The 17,854-nt window shown below is 47.5% G+C and overlaps 1 protein-coding gene across 3 annotated transcripts in view; it reads left to right on the top strand.

Moving 5' to 3' along the window:
* The window catches only part of CEP112 (centrosomal protein 112), a 309,494-nt gene that overhangs the window by 193,848 nt on the left and 97,792 nt on the right, over positions 1–17,854 (top strand). For all 3 annotated transcript variants that reach the window (XM_061145040.1, XM_061145039.1, XM_061145038.1), the window contains one exon: positions 14,760–14,990. In XM_061145040.1, the coding sequence (XP_061001023.1) occupies positions 14,760–14,990 (231 nt within the window). The remainder of the gene's footprint in view (positions 1–14,759; positions 14,991–17,854) is intronic.

Genomic DNA, 17,854 nt, shown 5'->3' with positions numbered 1-17,854 from the left:
TAGACCACTCTGGGGAGAGCTGATAGCCAGGCTTTACATCACTGTGATGCGTCTCAGGCATTTAGATCTTTACTGTCTTCCAAAAAGGCTGATTATCTTTTCTTCAGAGTTTTGCCCATCTTATATTTGCTATACATAATTGCAAATAGTGTTTGATAATTTCTTCAGGTGTGTAAAAATTACAAGTGATCTTTAAACTTTGATCTTTGGTTCAGATGCCTTTCTAAACTCTCTTTTTATTTCTAGTGACTTGTGTGTTCATTGTCCTTTTCCTTAACAATTATAATATCTGTGATTAAAGACAGTTCTTTTTTCATTTAATTTTTTTTTCTTGTCATGCACTTATGAATACAAGTAATGGTAGCAGATATTCTATGCTTCTTGATTTTAAGAGAGCTATTTTAAAACTTCACTATAAAGAATGATTAAAATTTGCTGGAGTTTTGGTAAATATTTTTATCTGGTTAAGAATGTCTCTTCTATTCCTATCTTACTAAGAGTTCATATGGTAGAATTTCATCAAATGTTTTTCTGTGTATTAAGATAATCATAAGGCTTTTTCTTCTAACACATAAAAAGAATAAATCATATTACAGGTTATTGTCTAATATTAAACCAGCATTATGTCCCATCTAATAGTTTAATGACCTAGTATCATTGGACTCAGTTTGCTAATAACTGCTAAGAGAGATTGACCTGACAGTTTTCTTTTTTGGACATGTTTTTAAGTAATGTTATGCTAGCCTCATAATTTGAGTTGCTGAATAATTCTTCTTTTTCTGTTTTCTCAAAAAATTAGCAGAAGAGTGAGTTATTTGTTTCTTAAATATTTGAAGGAACTGGCCAGTAAAACCATCTGGGCTTGATATTTTATTTCTGGAAAGATTTTTGACTACTATTTAAAATTTTCTAGCGGTGATAGGGTGATTCATATTTTCCAGTTTTTTTCTAGTCAGTTTTGGTAAACTTTTATAGTTCAAGAATTTTTTCTTTTCATCTAAATCTGATCTTTATTGGTATTTATAGAATTTTATAAATGTTGTACTGCCCTTGCATCCTCTGCAACTTGGTGATGATGTATTTTATTTTTATGCATTATTGGACTTGGTTGGTTAATAATTTATTTAAAATTTTTATATCTGGTTCATGACTGAGTTGGCCAATAGTTTTTATTTCTCTTCCCATTCCTGTCTTCCTTTGGCATCAATATTATGACTTCTGAAATAGTTTCAGTGTTTACTTGTCATTTTCTATTCCCTAGAAAAGTGTGTGAAAAGTTAGAATGATGCACCTCCTGGGCGATTCCCCTAGAACTCACCTGTAAAGTCTGCGCTTCGTGTTTTCTTTGTCAGAAGGCTCTTCACTGTCCTTTCAGTTTCTTTAATTGGATTATTTAGCTGGTAGTTTCTTCATTTTACGTTCTCCTAGGGATCTGTTTCACCCAGCACGTCTGCTTACTGGCGTGACGTTTCTGCGGTGTTGCCTCTGTGACCTTGGTGGATCTGCAGTTTGTGTCCCTCCTTGGATGCCGGCATCTCTTCTCCCGGCGACCTGGCCACACTCGGCCCCCATCTCGAGCATCTGTGTGTGTGTGCCTTCCTCCTTGTGTCCTTCATTAGTCTTAGGAGAAACTGTTCTATCTTGCTGATTTCTTAAATTGGTTGCCTATTTCACTAATAATTAGCCTTTTAAAAATAAGTAGCATGTTAAGGCTACTTACTTCCTTTAGTTTCATCCTTCAGGATTTGAAAAGGAAAATGTTCATTATCAGTCATTTTTCAGAATTTAAATGTTACATATTTATTTGATTAGTGCATTCGTGTTCGGACTTAGTTGTGTTCGACTCTTTGCAACACCAGGGGCTGTAGTCCGCCAGGCTCCTCTCTCCATGGAATTTCTCGGGCAAGAATACTGGAGTGGGTTGCCATTTCCTTTTCCAGGGGATCTTCCCGATCCAGGGATTAAACCCACATCTCCTGCTTGGCAGGCAGATTCTTTACCACAGTTAACACCAATCAGAATTTAAAAGCCATAAAAATAGATGCAGTGAAATATCTCCCATGCACCCCATCAGGACTAACATCCCCATTCCCATATAAAAGACCAATTTAGATAGTGGGCTGTGTCTCCTTCCAGAGATTAATTATAAGTACTTTTAATTGTTATCCTAACTTCATTTTGAAACCTGAGTTATTTAAGGTATATATTTTTAATATTTGAAGTATATGAGAAATTATTTTGGTTTTGTTCTTTTCATTTTTGTTATGGTTCTTAATTTAGTTGCAGTTGCAGTCTTGCCAAATAATATCTTTGATACCACCAATTCCCTGCAATACATTGACACAAATTTTGCATGTGTGTGTGTGTATGATGAACTCTTTTACTGGAATGGTGGATTTTCTCCCACAGTTCCCCTGCAGTTGTGTATATTTTAAGGTTGTTTTATCACATGTATACAGACTTAGATGTGTCCTGCTGGTGACTGACATAAAAAAGTCATTGGTGACACTGTTTTAAAAATGCCGTTCATTAATATTTTACAGGTTAACTTTGTTCATCTAGTTACTTCAATCTCTTCATGACTTTGGTGTGTCTCATAAAAAACATGGATGAATTTTGATGCTAAAAAATTTAAACTCTTGTGTTATTTGAACTAGTAATTTTGGTCCATTTATTTGTGTTTTGATTATTGATATACTATCTTGCTCTTTTTTTTCATATTTCCCACCTTTTTCTATGCTCTTTTTGTCCTGATTTTGAAAATAGACTATTTTAAAGACTTAGGGAGAAATTGAGAGGGTGCTATAGAGAGCTCTCTGTGATCTCGCCCCAGTCCCCCCATTATTAACATCTTACATTGAGGGGTGCTTTCAGTTTTGCACCAATATTAATTTGTTGTTTTTCAGTTGCTCAGTTGTGTTTACCTCTTTGTGACCATGAACTGCAGTTTGACAGGCTTCCCTGTCCTTCACCATATCCAGGAGCTTGCTCAAACTCATGTCCATTGAGTCGGTAATGCCATCCAGCTATCTCGTCCTCTGTCGTCCCCTTCTCCTCCTGTCTTCAATCTTTCCCAGCATCAGGGTCTTTCCCAGTAAGTCAGTTCTTCACATCAGGTGGCCAAAGTGTCGGAGCTTCAGCTTCAGCACCAGTCCTTCCAATGAGTATCCAGGTCTGATTTCCTTTAGGATTGACTGGTTGGATCTCCTTACTGTTCAACGGACTCTCAAGAAGTCTTCTCCAACACCACAGTTTAAAAGCATCAATTGCTCTATATTCAGACTTTATGGTCCAACAACTCTCACATGACTACTGGAAAAACCATAGTTTTGACTATACTTCAGCAAAGTGATGTCTCTGCTTTTTAATACACTGCATAGCTTTGTCACAGCTTTTCTTCCAAAGAACCTGCTGCAGGGTCAGTGACGCTGACTGCAGAGGCCCTGGGGTCATGGCATGCTAGCAGAAGTCCTTTTGGAGGAGGTCACCATTACTCCTAGGGTAGTTTGGCCTCAGGCCAAACTGCAGGGATGGAACACAGCCCCATCCATCAGCAGAAAATTGGATTAAAGATTTACTGAACATGGCCTTAGTTTGAGCATTCTTTGGCATTGCCTTTCTTTGGGATTGGAATGAAAACTGACCTTTTCCAGTCCTGTGGCCACTGCTGAGTTTTCCAAATTTGCTGACATATTGAGTCCAGCACTTTCAGATCATCATCTTTTAGGATTTGAAAAAGTTCAACTGGAATTCCATCACCTCCACTAGCTTCGTTCATAGTGATGCTTCCTAAGGCCCACTTGACTTCGCATTTCAGGATGTCTGGCTCTAGGTGAGTGATCACACCACTGTGATTATCTGGGTCGTGAAGATCTTTATTGTGCAGTTCTGTGTATTCTTGCCACCGCTTCTTAATATCTTCTGCTTCTGTTAGGTCCATACCATTTCTTTCCTTTATTGAGCCCATCTTTGCATGAAATGTTCCCTTGGTATCTCAAATTTTCTTGACGAGATCTCTAATCTTTCCCATTCTGTTGTTTTCCTCTATTTCTTTGCATTGATCGCTGAAGAAGGCTTTCTTATCTCTCCTTGCTGTTCTTTGGAACTCTGCATTCAAATGGAATATCTTTCCTTTTCTCCTTTGCTTTTTGCTTCTCTTCTTTTCACAGCTATTTGTAAGGTCTCCTCAGATAGCCATTTTGCTTTTTTGCATTTCTTTTTCTTGGGGATGGTCTTACTCCCTGTCTCCTGTACAATGTCACGAACCTCCATCCATAGTTCATCAGGCACTCTGTCTATCAGATCTAGTCCTTAAATGTATTTCTCACTTCCACTGTATAATCATAAGGGATTTGATTTAGGCCATACCTGAATGGTCTAGTGATTTGCCCCACTTTCTTCAATTTAAGTGTTAATTTGGCAATAAGGAGTTCATGATCTGAGCCACAGTCACCTCTTGGTCTTGTTTTTGCTGACTCTATAGAGCTTCTCCATCTTTGGCTGCAAAGAATATAATCGATCTGATTTCAGTGTTGACCATCTGGTGATGTCCATGTGTAGTCTTCTCTTGGGTTGTTGGAAGAGAGTGTTTGCTATGACCAGTGCGTTCTCTTGGCAAAACTCTATTAGCCTTTGCCCTGCTTCATTCTGTACTCCAAGGCCAAATTTGCCTGTTACTCCAGGTGTTTCTTGACTTCCTACTTTTGCATTCCAGTCCCCTATAATGAAAAGGACATCTTTTTGGGGTCGTGAACTTCCAGATGTTCAAACTGGTTTTAGAAAAGGCAGAGGAACCAGAGATCAAATTGTCAACCTCCACTGGATCATTGAAAACACAAGAGAGTTCCAGAAAAACATCTATTTCTGCTTTATTGACTATGCCAAAGCCTTTGACTGTGTGGATCACAAGAAACTGTGAAAAATTCTGAAAGAGATGGGAATACCAGACCACCTGACCTGCCTCTTGAGAAACCTGTATGCAGGGCAGGAAGCAGCAGTTAGAGCTGGACATGGAACAACAGACTGTTTCCAGATAGGAAAAGGAGTATGTCAAGGCTGTATATTGTCACCCTGCTTATTTAACTTATATGCAGAGTACATCATGAGAAACGCTGGCCTGGAAGAACCAGAAGCTGAAATCAAGATTACCAGGAGAAATATCAATAACCTCAGATATGCAGATGACACCACCCTTATGGCAGAAAGTGAAGAAGAACTGAAGAGCCTCTTGATGAAAGTGAAAGAGGAGACTGAAAAAGTTGGCTTCAAGCTCAACATTCAGAAAACTAAGATCATGGCATCCAGTCCCATCACTTCATGGCAAATAGATGGGGAAACAGTGGAAAGAGTGACCGACTTAATTTTTCTGGGCTCCAAAATCACTGCAGATGGTGATTGCATCCATGAAATTAAAAGACGCTTACTCCTTGAAAGGAAGGTTGTGACCAACCTAGACAGCATATTAAAAAGCAGAGACATTACTTTGTCAATAAAGGTTCATCTAGTCAAGGCTATGGTTTTTTCAGTGGTCAGGTATGGATGTGAGAGTTGGACTATAAAGAAAGCTGAGCGCTGAAAAATGGATGCTTTTGAACCGTGGTGTTGGAGAAGACTCCATATCTTTTTATATGACCAATATTAACACATCATCATTAACTGAAATCCACATGTTCTTTAGGTTTCCTTAATTTTTACCTAATGTGTTTCTCTGTTCCAAGATTGCATCCAGAATGCCACATTAATTTTACTTCCTGTCTCCCTGGTCTCCTCTTTACTGGGACAGTTTGTCAGATTTTCCTTATTTCTGATGATCTTGACAGTTTTGAGGAGTGTCTATTAGGGATTTGTGGAATGTGCTTCTATGGTGATGTGGAATTCTTCTGCGAGAAACGCTGACCTCTTTCCTGTCATTATCAGTGGGATCACGTCTACCCATGTGGGTCCACGCGGTGGAGCCCAGCACTGGTTTCTCCGGTGGTCCAGCTGGGGCGCTGGGGGCTCCTCCCCTGGCCCGTCCCTGAGATCTGCCTCCGTCAGTGTGACTTGCCCACTTCCAGTGCACCAGGCTGTCCCCGGATTAGCTCAGGGATGTCCTGCCATCCGTCCAAGGACCACTGGCTCCTTTCACTGGGGGATGGTGTGAGAAACCAAACTCTGGGGCTTCGTGTGCTGGCTGCTTCCGGGATGCCCCTTGCCGAGTGTAGTCTGTTTTCCCTGCTCGGCTCTGTTACTGTGCTGCGCCTCTGGTCTGGTACTAAGATTGCCTCCCGGTTCACTACTCTCACTCCCACTGTGTCTGTGCCGCCTTAACTCACCCATTCTGTCTTTTACGCAGCATTTTTACTTTCGGCAATTATGTTTGGTTCTTTGTCAAATCTGGTCATTTTTGTTTCATCTCTTCTGGTTTACTCATTTTGCAACTCTATCCTTTGTTTCTGTAAACAGTTAATCCATGTTTATATTCTTTTTCTGATATCTGAATGCTTGCACGTGGAAATCTGTTTCTGTTGACTAACCAGTGGTGGTTTGGTGATTTTTTTTTTATTAGGAGCTCCTTTTTGGTTTATCTTAATTTGTGGGAAACCTGAAAACATTAAACTTTGAAATCCTTCAATAACTGCACCAAATTCCTCTTTTCTGAGTCTCCTCTCTTCCTTTTTAATGCTCTGTTTCGCTTTTTCCTGTGGCTCATTATTTCTGCCTGAAACATCCTGTATCTACCTCTGTCTCCAGATGCTACTGTCTTTTCTCTTAAGGTCCATCTCAGATGCTTAGGTTTTATTCAATTTTCCAGAATTCTTCTGCGCTCAAATAACCGCTCCCTCTCTGACCTCTTGTGACCCTTTGTCTTGGCTCTTACGCTATGTGTGTGTTGTGTGTGTGTGTGTGTTTGTGTGTGTGTGTGTGTATGCATGTATGCGTATGTGTAGCTTATGTATTGTAGTCTAAAGTCTTTTAGGCAAAATGCTTTTCTGGAGGTCTCTTATCACAGTGGCTTCTACACCATAAGTCTTAATAAATACTGACTTATGTATAGTTATAGATTAATACCTCAGTCTGTGGTGAGGATTGCCCATAAACTCTATGAAATGTATGAAAGTGACTTCATGTATCAATAAGTTGTTAATGTGTTGTTATTCCAAAAGTGCTTATAGAATAATTCTTCAACTTTGAAAATAATCAAAATGATTGCTTCTTAACTATGGACATGTCCTCAATTTAAATATTAATGTATTTTTCTTTCATAAAGAGCATTTAAAATGTTTGCTTGGGATGATAGTCCTGACAATCCATAATCATTTATAAGATGATGATAAGCCTGCCACTTCTTTTGCCAGAACTTTGCAGATTCAGTGTGGTTTCAAGAGCCATTATCTTTCTGAGGAAACTGGTCTGTGTTGTTGGAGGGTTTTTGTAATTAATTTTTTATCATGGTAGAATACATATAATATAAAATTTGCCATCTTAACCATTTTTAGGTGTACAGGTCAGTGATATTAGGTACATTCACCTTGTGTGAGACCATCATCACCATCTATCACGTAACTCTTTTCATCTTGTAAAGCTGAAACTGTCTCCATTAAAACAACTCTCCTTTCTTCACCCACAGGCCCTGACAATCCCCTTAGACTCTCTATCTGTGTGGTTTTGACTCTTCTAAGTACCTTACATAAGGAGAATCACACAGCCTTTGACTTCTGGCTTATTTCACTTAGCATCATGTCTTCAAGATCCATATGTGTTGTAGCATATTGCAGACTTTGCTTCCTCTCTAAGGCTGAATAATATCCCACTGTGTGTATAAACCGCACTTCGCTTATCCATTTATCCATCAAGGGACATTGGGGTTGCTGCCATGCTTTCTGGTCTGTATGTTTTTGAACTGTTATTTAAGAGTCAGGTTAACTAAAAGTTGTCCTTATGGTTTGTCTCTTAGAGACACAGCCTTTAGTAATTTTTGAATTTTTAAAATAATTCTGCTCTTTTATGTCAGTCACATAGGTGAAGTTTTATAGCTTACTATTTATAATATTAAAGAAAAATGAACACATCTATTCCAGATTGATCTTGGCAGTTTCCTCACTCTGGTTATCAGCACATGCTAATGACTGAAATATTAAATACCTGAGGGATGCCTTCAGCATTGAGTCCTTTCACTTAATGTTTATTTCTTCCATAATTAGTGGATACATTTTTCAGCATAGTTTTTCTATTTGAAAATCACCGTTGGATTGAAGCCAGTGCATTACCAGTGTTGCCAGCAATTTAAAACACCTTCCTCTAAGTTACCATTATGTACCTAGTCAACTGATAAAAATATACAGAATGATGATGCCCAGCCCTGGAAGGTGTGTCCAGTCAGGCGATAGTTGGGTTATATGGTGCTTGTTGAAGTGTGCAGTGCCTTGAACAGTTCCCAGTGTGTGTCAGAAAATGCCGTGTTCTCAGCTAATGCACAGACAGTCACAGCAACACCAAGGCCCCTCAGCCTGAACCAGCCGGTCATCTGGTAGCTGGGCATGCCAGGGTCCTTGCTCTGCTTTCCCTGTGAAAACAACTCAGAAGGCCAGATACAGTTTTTAAAAGAACATTGTGTGTGTGTGTGTGTGTGTGTGTGTGTGTGTGTGTGTGTGTATTCACAAGTGGTTGAGTTAGTTAGGATGCGCAGATGTCAGCATTTAAATGAAAACAGAAACCCAGAAGTGTAAGCGGAGTGCTGAAGACAGCTCTCGCCCTTGAGGACCTTTTCTAAAACCAAGTAAACTTGAACTTGAGTTTGGGAACTTTTATTGGGCATAGGAGTAAAACAAAAACAAAGTCCAGGGTTTGCTTAAGGTGATGATCTAGGCTGCCACTGGGCCTCAGGCTGGGACACCAAAGAGCCACCAGGTGCCAATGAGTCAGAAACTGGAGAACTGTCATCAAGCAGGGAAGAAGCAGGGGGGGATGAGCTGGGAGAGTGGCGTCGGCATGTGCACACCACCGCGTATTAAACAGATAACGGATGAGAACCGGGAGAGCGGCGTCGGCTGTGCGCACCACCGCGTATTAAACAGGTAACCGATGAGAACCAAGAGAGCGGCGTCGGCTGTGCGCACCACCGCGTATTAAACAGGTAACCGATGAGAACCGGGAGAGCGGCGTCGGCTGTGCGCACCACCGCGTATTAAACAGGTAACCGATGAGAACCGGGAGAGCGGCGTCGGCTGTGCGCACCACCGCGTATTAAACAGGTAACTGATGAGAACCAAGAGAGCGGCGTCGGCTGTGCGCACCACCGCGTATTAAACAGATAACCGATGAGAACCAGGAGAACGGCCTCGGCTGTGCGCACCACCGCGTATTAAACAGGTAACCGATGAGAACCGGGAGAGCGGCGTCGGCATGTGCACACCACCGCGTATTAAACAGATAACGGATGAGAACCGGGAGAGCGGCGTCGGCATGTGCACACCACCACGTATTAAACAGATAACGGATGAGAACCGGGAGAGCGGCGTCGGCTGTGCGCACCACCGCGTATTAAACAGATAACCGATGAGAACCGGGAGAGCGGCGTCGGCTGTGTGCACCACCGCGTATTAAACAGATAACCGATGAGAACCGGGAGAATGGCCTCGGCTGTGCGCACCGCCGCGTATTAAACAGATAACCGATGAGAACCAAGAGAGCGGCGTCGGCTGTGCGCACCACTGCGTATTAAACAGATAACCGATGAGAACCGGGAGAGCGGCGTCGGCTGTGCGCACCACCGCGTATTAAACAGATAACCGATGAGAACCGGGAGAACGGCCTCGGCTGTGCGCACCACCGCGTATTAAACAGATAACGGATGAGAACCGGGAGAGCGGCGTCGGCTGTGCGCACCACCGCGTATTAAACAGATAACGGATGAGAACCGGGAGAGCGGCGTCGGCTGTGCGCACCACCGCGTATTAAACAGATAACCGATGAGAACCGGGAGAGCGGCGTCGGCTGTGCGCACCACCGCGTATTAAACTGATAACCGTTGAGAACCAAGAGAGCGGCGTCGGCTGTGCGCACCGCCGCGTATTAAACAGATAACGGATGAGAACCGAGAGAGCGGCGTCGGCTGTGCGCACCGCCGCGTATTAAACAGATAACGGATGAGAACCGGGAGAGCGGCGTCGGCTGTGCGCACCACCGCGTATTAAACAGGTAACCGATGAGAACCGGGAGAGCGGCGTCGGCTGTGCGCACCACCGCGTATTAAACAGGTAACCGATGAGAACCGGGAGAGCGGCGTCGGCTGTGCGCACCACCGCGTATTAAACAGATAACCGATGAGAACCGGGAGAATGGCCTCGGCTGTGCGCACCGCCGCGTATTAAACAGATAACCGATGAGAACCAGGAGAACGGCCTCGGCTGTGCGCACCACCGCGTATTAAACAGGTAACCGATGAGAACCGGGAGAGCGGCGTCGGCTGTGCACACCACCGCGTATTAAACAGATAACCGATGAGAACCAAGAGAGCGGCGTCGGCTGTGCACACCACCGCGTATTAAACAGATAACCGATGAGAACCAAGAGAGCGGCGTCGGCTGTGCGCACCACCGCGTATTAAACAGATAACGGATGAGAACCGGGAGAGCGGCGTCGGCTGTGCGCACCACCGCGTATTAAACAAGTAACCGATGAGAACCGGGAGAGCGGCGTCGGCTGTGCGCACCACCGCGTATTAAACAGATAACCGATGAGAACCGGGAGAATGGCCTCGGCTGTGCGCACCGCCGCGTATTAAACAGATAGCCGATGAGAACCAAGAGAGCGGCTTCAGCTGTGAGCACTGCCGCGTATTAAACAGATAACCAATGAGAACCGGGAGAGCGGCGTCGGCTGTGCGCACCACTGCGTATTAAACAAGTAACCGATGAGAACCGGGAGAGCGGCGTCGGCTGTGCGCACCACCGCGTATTAAACAGATAACCGATGAGAACCAGGAGAACGTCCTCGGCTGTGCGCACCGCCGCATATTAAACAGATAGCCGATGAGAACCAAGAGAGCGGCTTCAGCTGTGAGCACTGCCGCGTATTAAACAGATAACCAATGAGAACCGGGAGAGTGGCGTCGGCATGTGCACACCACCGCGTATTAAACAGGTAACCAATGAGAACCGGGAGAATGGCCTCGGCTGTGCGCACCGCCGCGTATTAAACAGATAACCAATGAGAACCGGGAGAGTGGCGTCGGCATGTGCACACCACCGCGTATTAAACAGGTAACCGATGAGAACCGGGAGAGCGGCGTCGGCTGTGCACACCACCGCGTATTAAACAGGTAACTGATGAGAACCAAGAGAGCGGCGTCGGCTGTGTGCATCACCGCGTATTAAACAGATAACCGATGAGAACCGGGAGAGCGGCGTCGGCTGTGCGCACCACCGCGTATTAAACAGGTAACCGATGAGAACCGGGAGAATGGCCTCGGCTGTGCGCACCACCGCGTATTAAACAGATAACCGATGAGAACCAGGAGAACGGCCTCGGCTGTGCGCACCGCCGCGTATTAAACAGATAACCGATGAGAACCGGGAGAGCGGCGTCGGCTGTGCACAACACCGCGTATTAAACAGGTAACTGATGAGAACCAAGAGAGCGGCCTCGGCTGTGCGCACCACCGCGTATTAAACAGATAACCGATGAGAACCGGGAGAATGGCCTCGGCTGTGCGCACCACCGCGTATTAAACAGATAACCGATGAGAACCAGGAGAACGGCCTCGGCTGTGCGCACCGCCGCGTGTTAAACAGATAACCAATGAGAACCGGGAGAGCGGCGTCGGCTGTGCACACCACCGCGTATTAAACAGGTAACCGATGAGAACCAGGAGAACGGCCTCGGCTGTGCGCACCGCCGCGTATTAAACAGATAGCCGATGAGAACCAAGAGAGCGGCTTCAGCTGTGAGCACTGCCGCGTATTAAACAGATAACGGATGAGAACCGGGAGAGCGGCGTCGGCTGTGCGCACCACCGCGTATTAAACAGGTAACTGATGAGAACCAAGAGAGCGGCCTCGGCTGTGCGCACCACCGCGTATTAAACAGATAACCGATGAGAACCGGGAGAATGGCCTCGGCTGTGCGCACCACCGCGTATTAAACAGATAACCGATGAGAACCGGGAGAATGGCCTCGGCTGTGCGCACCGCCGCGTGTTAAACAGATAACCAATGAGAACCGGGAGAGCGGCGTCGGCTGTGCACACCACCGCGTATTAAACAGGTAACCGATGAGAACCAGGAGAACGGCCTCGGCTGTGCACACCACCGCGTATTAAACAGATAACCGATGAGAACCAGGAGAACGGCCTCGGCTGTGCGCACCGCCGCGTATTAAACAGATAGCCGATGAGAACCAAGAGAGCGGCTTCAGCTGTGAGCACTGCCGCGTATTAAACAGATAACGGATGAGAACCGGGAGAGCGGCGTCGGCTGTGCGCACCACCGCGTATTAAACAGATAACGGATGAGAACCGAGAGAGCGGCGTCGGCTGTGCGCACCACCGCGTATTAAACAGATAACGGATGAGAACCGGGAGAGCGGCGTCGGCTGTGCGCACCACCGCGTATTAAACAGGTAACGGATGAGAACCCGCTGTGCAGCACTGGGAACTATGCTCTGCGCTCGTGGTGGCCTAAACGGGAAAGAAATCTGAAGAAGAGGGGCCGTGTATATAGGGCCTCCCCAGTGAAAGTGAAGTGAAGCCGCTCAGTCGTGTCCGACTCTTTGCGACCCCATGGACTGTAGCCTACCACGCTCCTCCATCCATGGGATTTTCCAGGCAAGAGTACTGGAGTGGGCTGCCATTTCCTTCTCCAGAGGATCTTCCCGACCCAGGGATCGAACCCAGGTCTCCCACATTGTAGGCAGACGCCTTACTGTCTGAGCCACCAGTGGTAAAAATCCGCCTGCTAAGGCAGGAGATGCAGGTTTGATCCCTGTATGGGGAAGATCCCCTGGAGGAGGAAATGGCCACTCACTCCAACATTCTTGCCTGGGAAATCCATGGACAAAGGAGCCTGACAGGCTGTAGTCCATGGAGTTGCAAAGAGTCGAACACGACTCAGCAACTAAACACCAGCATTTAAACGTGTATATGTATGTACATGTTCCCTCTGCTGCGCAGCAGAAACCGACAGCATTATAAGGCAACTGTCGCTGTGACCCCTGGGCTGCAGCCCACTGGGCTCCTCCGTCCACGGGTTTTCCAGGCAAGAATACTGGGGTGGGTGGCCATTTCCTTCTCCAGGGGATCCTCCTGACCCACGAATCGAACTCAGGTCTCCTGTGTCTCCTGCATTGCATGCAGATCCTTTACCCACTGAGTAATAGGGGAAGCCCTTAAAGCAACTGTACTTCAATAAAAAGAAAGAAACCAGTAAACTAGAAACAACCTTAGTATTGAGTGAGGTGCCCCTGAAAATCCACGCCTACAAGCGAGTGCTCATGAACATCCGATGCCTGAACTCCCACCTCGGTGTGCCCTGGGATACGAGGCTGAAAACTTGCTCTAAAGCCATCCAGACACGCTGACATCTTCAGGGTCTGTCAGGGTCAGATGGCGGCTGGAGAACCACTTCCAGTCCCATCAGATACGAGCCTGTGTTTGAAAACAGTAACAACATAGTGTGACAAAAAGCAAAGCATGGTGAACCCAGGGTCTTAAAAATTCTGAACAACAGTCGAGATGCTGGAATCATCAACCGCAGATCGAGGAGTCATGGTTAGTATGTGCTGTAAAGTGAAAGACTTTAAAGGACTTGAAGTTACTTACTAAAGTGGTTAAAGGCATTTAACACTCACCAGACACATTTGTATAAGAATAAACTCCCCAAAATAAAAACAAAAGAACTGAAATTCAGAATCTGTATGGATTTGAGATCTAATTACATGCAGAAAATGCCTAGAATGTAGATGAGAGGAAAAGAGATGGAAAATATGAGAAATTCATGAAATGAAAAAATAGGAAGATGTAATTTACATCTGTGTGAGTTCATAATGAGTGGAGAGAGAATGGAACAGAGATGTTAAATTAATAAGTCCAGTCTGATAATTCTGTAGCCTCTAGAACTTTGAGAGAGTAAACCTGTCTAAAGCTACCCACTTTTTCGTACTTTGTTGTGACAACCCTGGGAAGTTAGTATGCCCACGTGTTTGGGAATTAAGAAACATACTTTTAAACAGGTCATAAGTCAAAGAAAAAATAAAAATGAAAGTTAAAAATGCTTTGAATTAAATGATAATGAAAATACCGTGTATCTAAGAGGTTAAACTTACGCAGCAGTAGAGTGGTGTTTATAGTCTTAAGTTTATAAATCAAGAAAGAAGGAAGGATAAAAATAAATGAGTGAAATATCCAAGATAAGAAGTTAGAAGAATAAAAAAAGACTCCAAGAATGTAGAATGCAGGACATATCAAAAATAAGAGCAGAAATCAATGAAATAAAAACAAAAATTGAGTAGCAAGTACTGAGGAATCTCAGAAACATAATGCCAAATACTTGAAGAAGCAAGTTGCAGAAGAACCAAGTAATATTCCATTTACAAAGGTATTTGAAACAAAACTAAAGGCGTTGTCAGGGGTAAAACATTTCGGGTGGCGTTTCGGTCGGAGCCAGGAGGGGCTGGCGGGCGGAGCAGGAGGCGGAGGCGGGGATGGCAGGCGCGTCTGTCTGGCCTCTGGCGGCTCGCGTCCTTCCCAACCCCGTCACAGCCTCTGCCGTTTCCCTCGCAAGGTGCTCGCGGACATGGAGGCGCAGGTGCATAAGCTGAGAGAGGAGCTGGTCAGCGTGAACTCGCAGCGGAAGCAGCAGCTGGTGGAGCTGGGGCTCCTGCGGGAGGAGGAGAAGCAGAGGGCCGCGCGGGACCACGAGGCCGCGGTGAGCAAGCTGAAGGCCGAATCGGAGAGGATGAGGCTCGAGCTGAAGAAGACGCACGCCGCCGAGACGGAGCTGACGCTGGAGAAGGTAGGTGGCCGGGCGGTGGGAGGCGGGCTGGCGCGCGCTGGGCCCAGGCCGCCGCCTTGCCTTCCGGGCTCGCCTCTCAGGGGTGGCCTGGAGCCGTCCCCCCAGTTTATAAGCCTTGCAGGTGCACAGTGTGTGCGTCTCAGGCTTCTCCAACTCGCCCCTGCCTCCCAGGGAGGGACTGACGGAGCACCCCTGCCAAGTGACCAAAGACGCGTGTGCTGTCGAGCATCACAGTGGGCAGGGGTGTGTGGGCTCGGCGTTGAGTGGAGGCCTTGGACGGGCCTGGGCTTTGCCCCTGTGAGCCGCGGAGGCCGGGGGTGGGTCCCGGCTGACGGTTCTCTGAGCAGGCCCACTGAGGGCAGAGCTGGACGCAGGGAGACCAGTTCAACTACTGCGGGAACTCAGGCGGGAGGTGACCGTGCTGGGGTGGCCAGGGGCACGGAGGGTGGTGACCAGCCCCGTCCCCTTGGGGCCCGGGTGTCCGCAGCGGGGCTCAGGGTTTGCTTCTGGCTCAGACGTGTCGGGGCGGCGGGGGACAGAGGGGGCGCTGTGAGCGGGTCGTCCGGAGCAGCTGCAGGGCGGTGCTGGAGCAGCGGGCACACGGCCTCAGTCCCCTCTGCTGAGAGGCGGGGGAGCGTCGGAGCCTCAGGGACACGGCCGGCCGCGGGGCCGTCGTGCACCCAGTGGGGTCGCGGCGGCCATCTCGTCAGAGCAGTGCAGTCAGAGCTTTGAGGCAGAGTGCACAGTGTCCGGGCCAGGCGTCTGCTGCGGGGCGTCTCAGCCTCTGGCCACAGCCAGGGGGACGATGAGGACAGCGCTCCCACCCCCGCTGCTCACCGCTGCCCACCGGGCAGAGTGTCTCCAAGGACACAGACTTCAGTGGCCTGGGCACCGTGTGCCCCGAGGGTTAAACTCCAGATAGTGAAGCCACACTTAAAACAGGCAGCTGAGGCCTCTGTTCTCTTCAATCAGGCGTCCACGTTTTAAAGGGTTCTTTTCAGTAATAGTGGAAAGTTTTCAAGTACAGGTTTATATGTGGTGTTAACGGATATACAGGTTATAGATAATAAAATAGTATTGGATGCCGCCAGTAGTTTATTTGGCCAGTATTTCTGGAACATCTGTGTCTGAGGCGTTGGGAACCATGCAGAAAGGCGAGAACGAGAGACCCTGTCCCTGAGGAGCCCGTGGTCAGGGGCGGCTGCGGGACGCGCAGGGGCGGCGAGCAGGGCGATCTGAGCGGGGGAGGCGGCTCATAAGGGCGTCCGGGCACACCTGGGACAGGTGAGACTCACCTGGACGCCGCGACGCGGGGCTAGGGCGGGCAGGCGCGGAGCCGCGCCGTGACAGACGTGTAGGTGGCTGGGAGGCGAACGGCGCGGTCTGGCCAGGCTTGACCAGCAGGCCTGCCAAGCTCACACGGCGCTGGTCTTAGCTCCGAGCTTAAACCCCGGGGGCGCTCAGGGCTCCTTCGCCCTGAAGTGTCAGGACCCACAGGGCTTGTTAGGCTCTTCCGTCAGCGTTGGCATGACCAGCGCAGCGGAGGGGTCAGTCCATGAGGGGCCCCCAGGGCGCCTCGAGGTGCAGTACGGTGGCGACCCTGCCGGAGGAGGCGGGTCTGAGTCGGCCCAGAGGGCAGCCATTCCGTGTGAGTCCCGCCCTCAGCATTCACGAGCAGGCCTGTCGGGGCCTCTGGTCCCGGAGAGGGTGCACTCCATTCAGGCCCAGTAGCAATTTGGTTTGGAGGAGCGTTTGTAGACGACCCTCAGGAGGGCCGGACAGAGCGGGGGCTGCAGCGCTGGGGCTGGGAGTCATACCCCAAACCACCAGACAGGCAGGACTGGTGAAGTCGGGGAGGAGACAGAGAGGAAGAGGAGAAAAGTGTATTTTCCTAGAAATAGCAGGAGGTGGTTTGGAAAGGACGCTTATCAAGGATGTGACAAAATCCGGAAGGCTGGGCGGGGAGGAAGGTCCAGGATTTGGAACTGAGGATGGCTGTGACTGTGGGCAGGGCGCTGCAGGCGGCGGTGTGGACAGAGCGCGGCCACAGGGGGCAGTGAGGAAGGCGGGGGCGCTAGGGGAGGACGGGGCGCTGCAGGAAGGAGTGGTCCTCAGAGCGCAGGAGTCGGGGTTTAGGCTGAAAACGTCTCCAGAGCGGAGGAGGAGCCGCCTGGCGGGACCGTGGACCCTGATGCTTGCGGCTGCGATGCGGCTGTGAGCCGACTCCCGCTGAGCCGCAGGGACTGCGGCCGGACCTGGGGGCCGCCTCCCTCGCTCCTGCCCGCAGGTCTCTGCCCCGGGAAGGCACCCTGTCCCCTCTCTCCTGTCCTCTCCGGTCGGTAGAGCCTCAGCGCGGGCGGGCCTCTCGGTGCGACACCCAGGCCGAGATTCTTCAATTTTTTTTAAACATTTTGCTTTAAAAGTTATCTAAATTGATGCAAAAATTAACATCTTCATACTAAAAATTTTGTCAACATTTCCATTTTTCCCCTTAGTTTAAGATCCCAGTTGAATTACAGGGTCAAATTGCTTTTCAACAACGTTGTACTAATTTATATTTTTCCCCACAGAATATCTGTTTCATATAGCCAGTCCTTAGTATTAGTACTCTAATTTGGGGGGCAGGGTGTTGGTGACAAACATTTATTGATTCTAATTTCCTATTTAAGAGTGAGACTGGATATTTATAACAGATCCGTTGGTCATTATTCCTTTCCTGAGAGTTGTGTGTTCATGTCCTTCGTCTGTTTCTCTGCAGTTGATGTCCTTACATTGTTCTGATCACCTTATATGAACTTCTTGTTTAGCATGAGAAAATTCTTTGTGGCAAGTATTTTTGGTATTTGCCTTTTAATTTTGTCCAT

Source organism: Dama dama, chromosome 5, assembly GCF_033118175.1.
Source record: "Dama dama isolate Ldn47 chromosome 5, ASM3311817v1, whole genome shotgun sequence".
NCBI lineage: Eukaryota > Metazoa > Chordata > Mammalia > Artiodactyla > Cervidae > Dama > Dama dama.
Note: the sequence above shows the minus strand (reverse complement) of the source record. Positions and strands in the feature narration are given on the sequence as shown.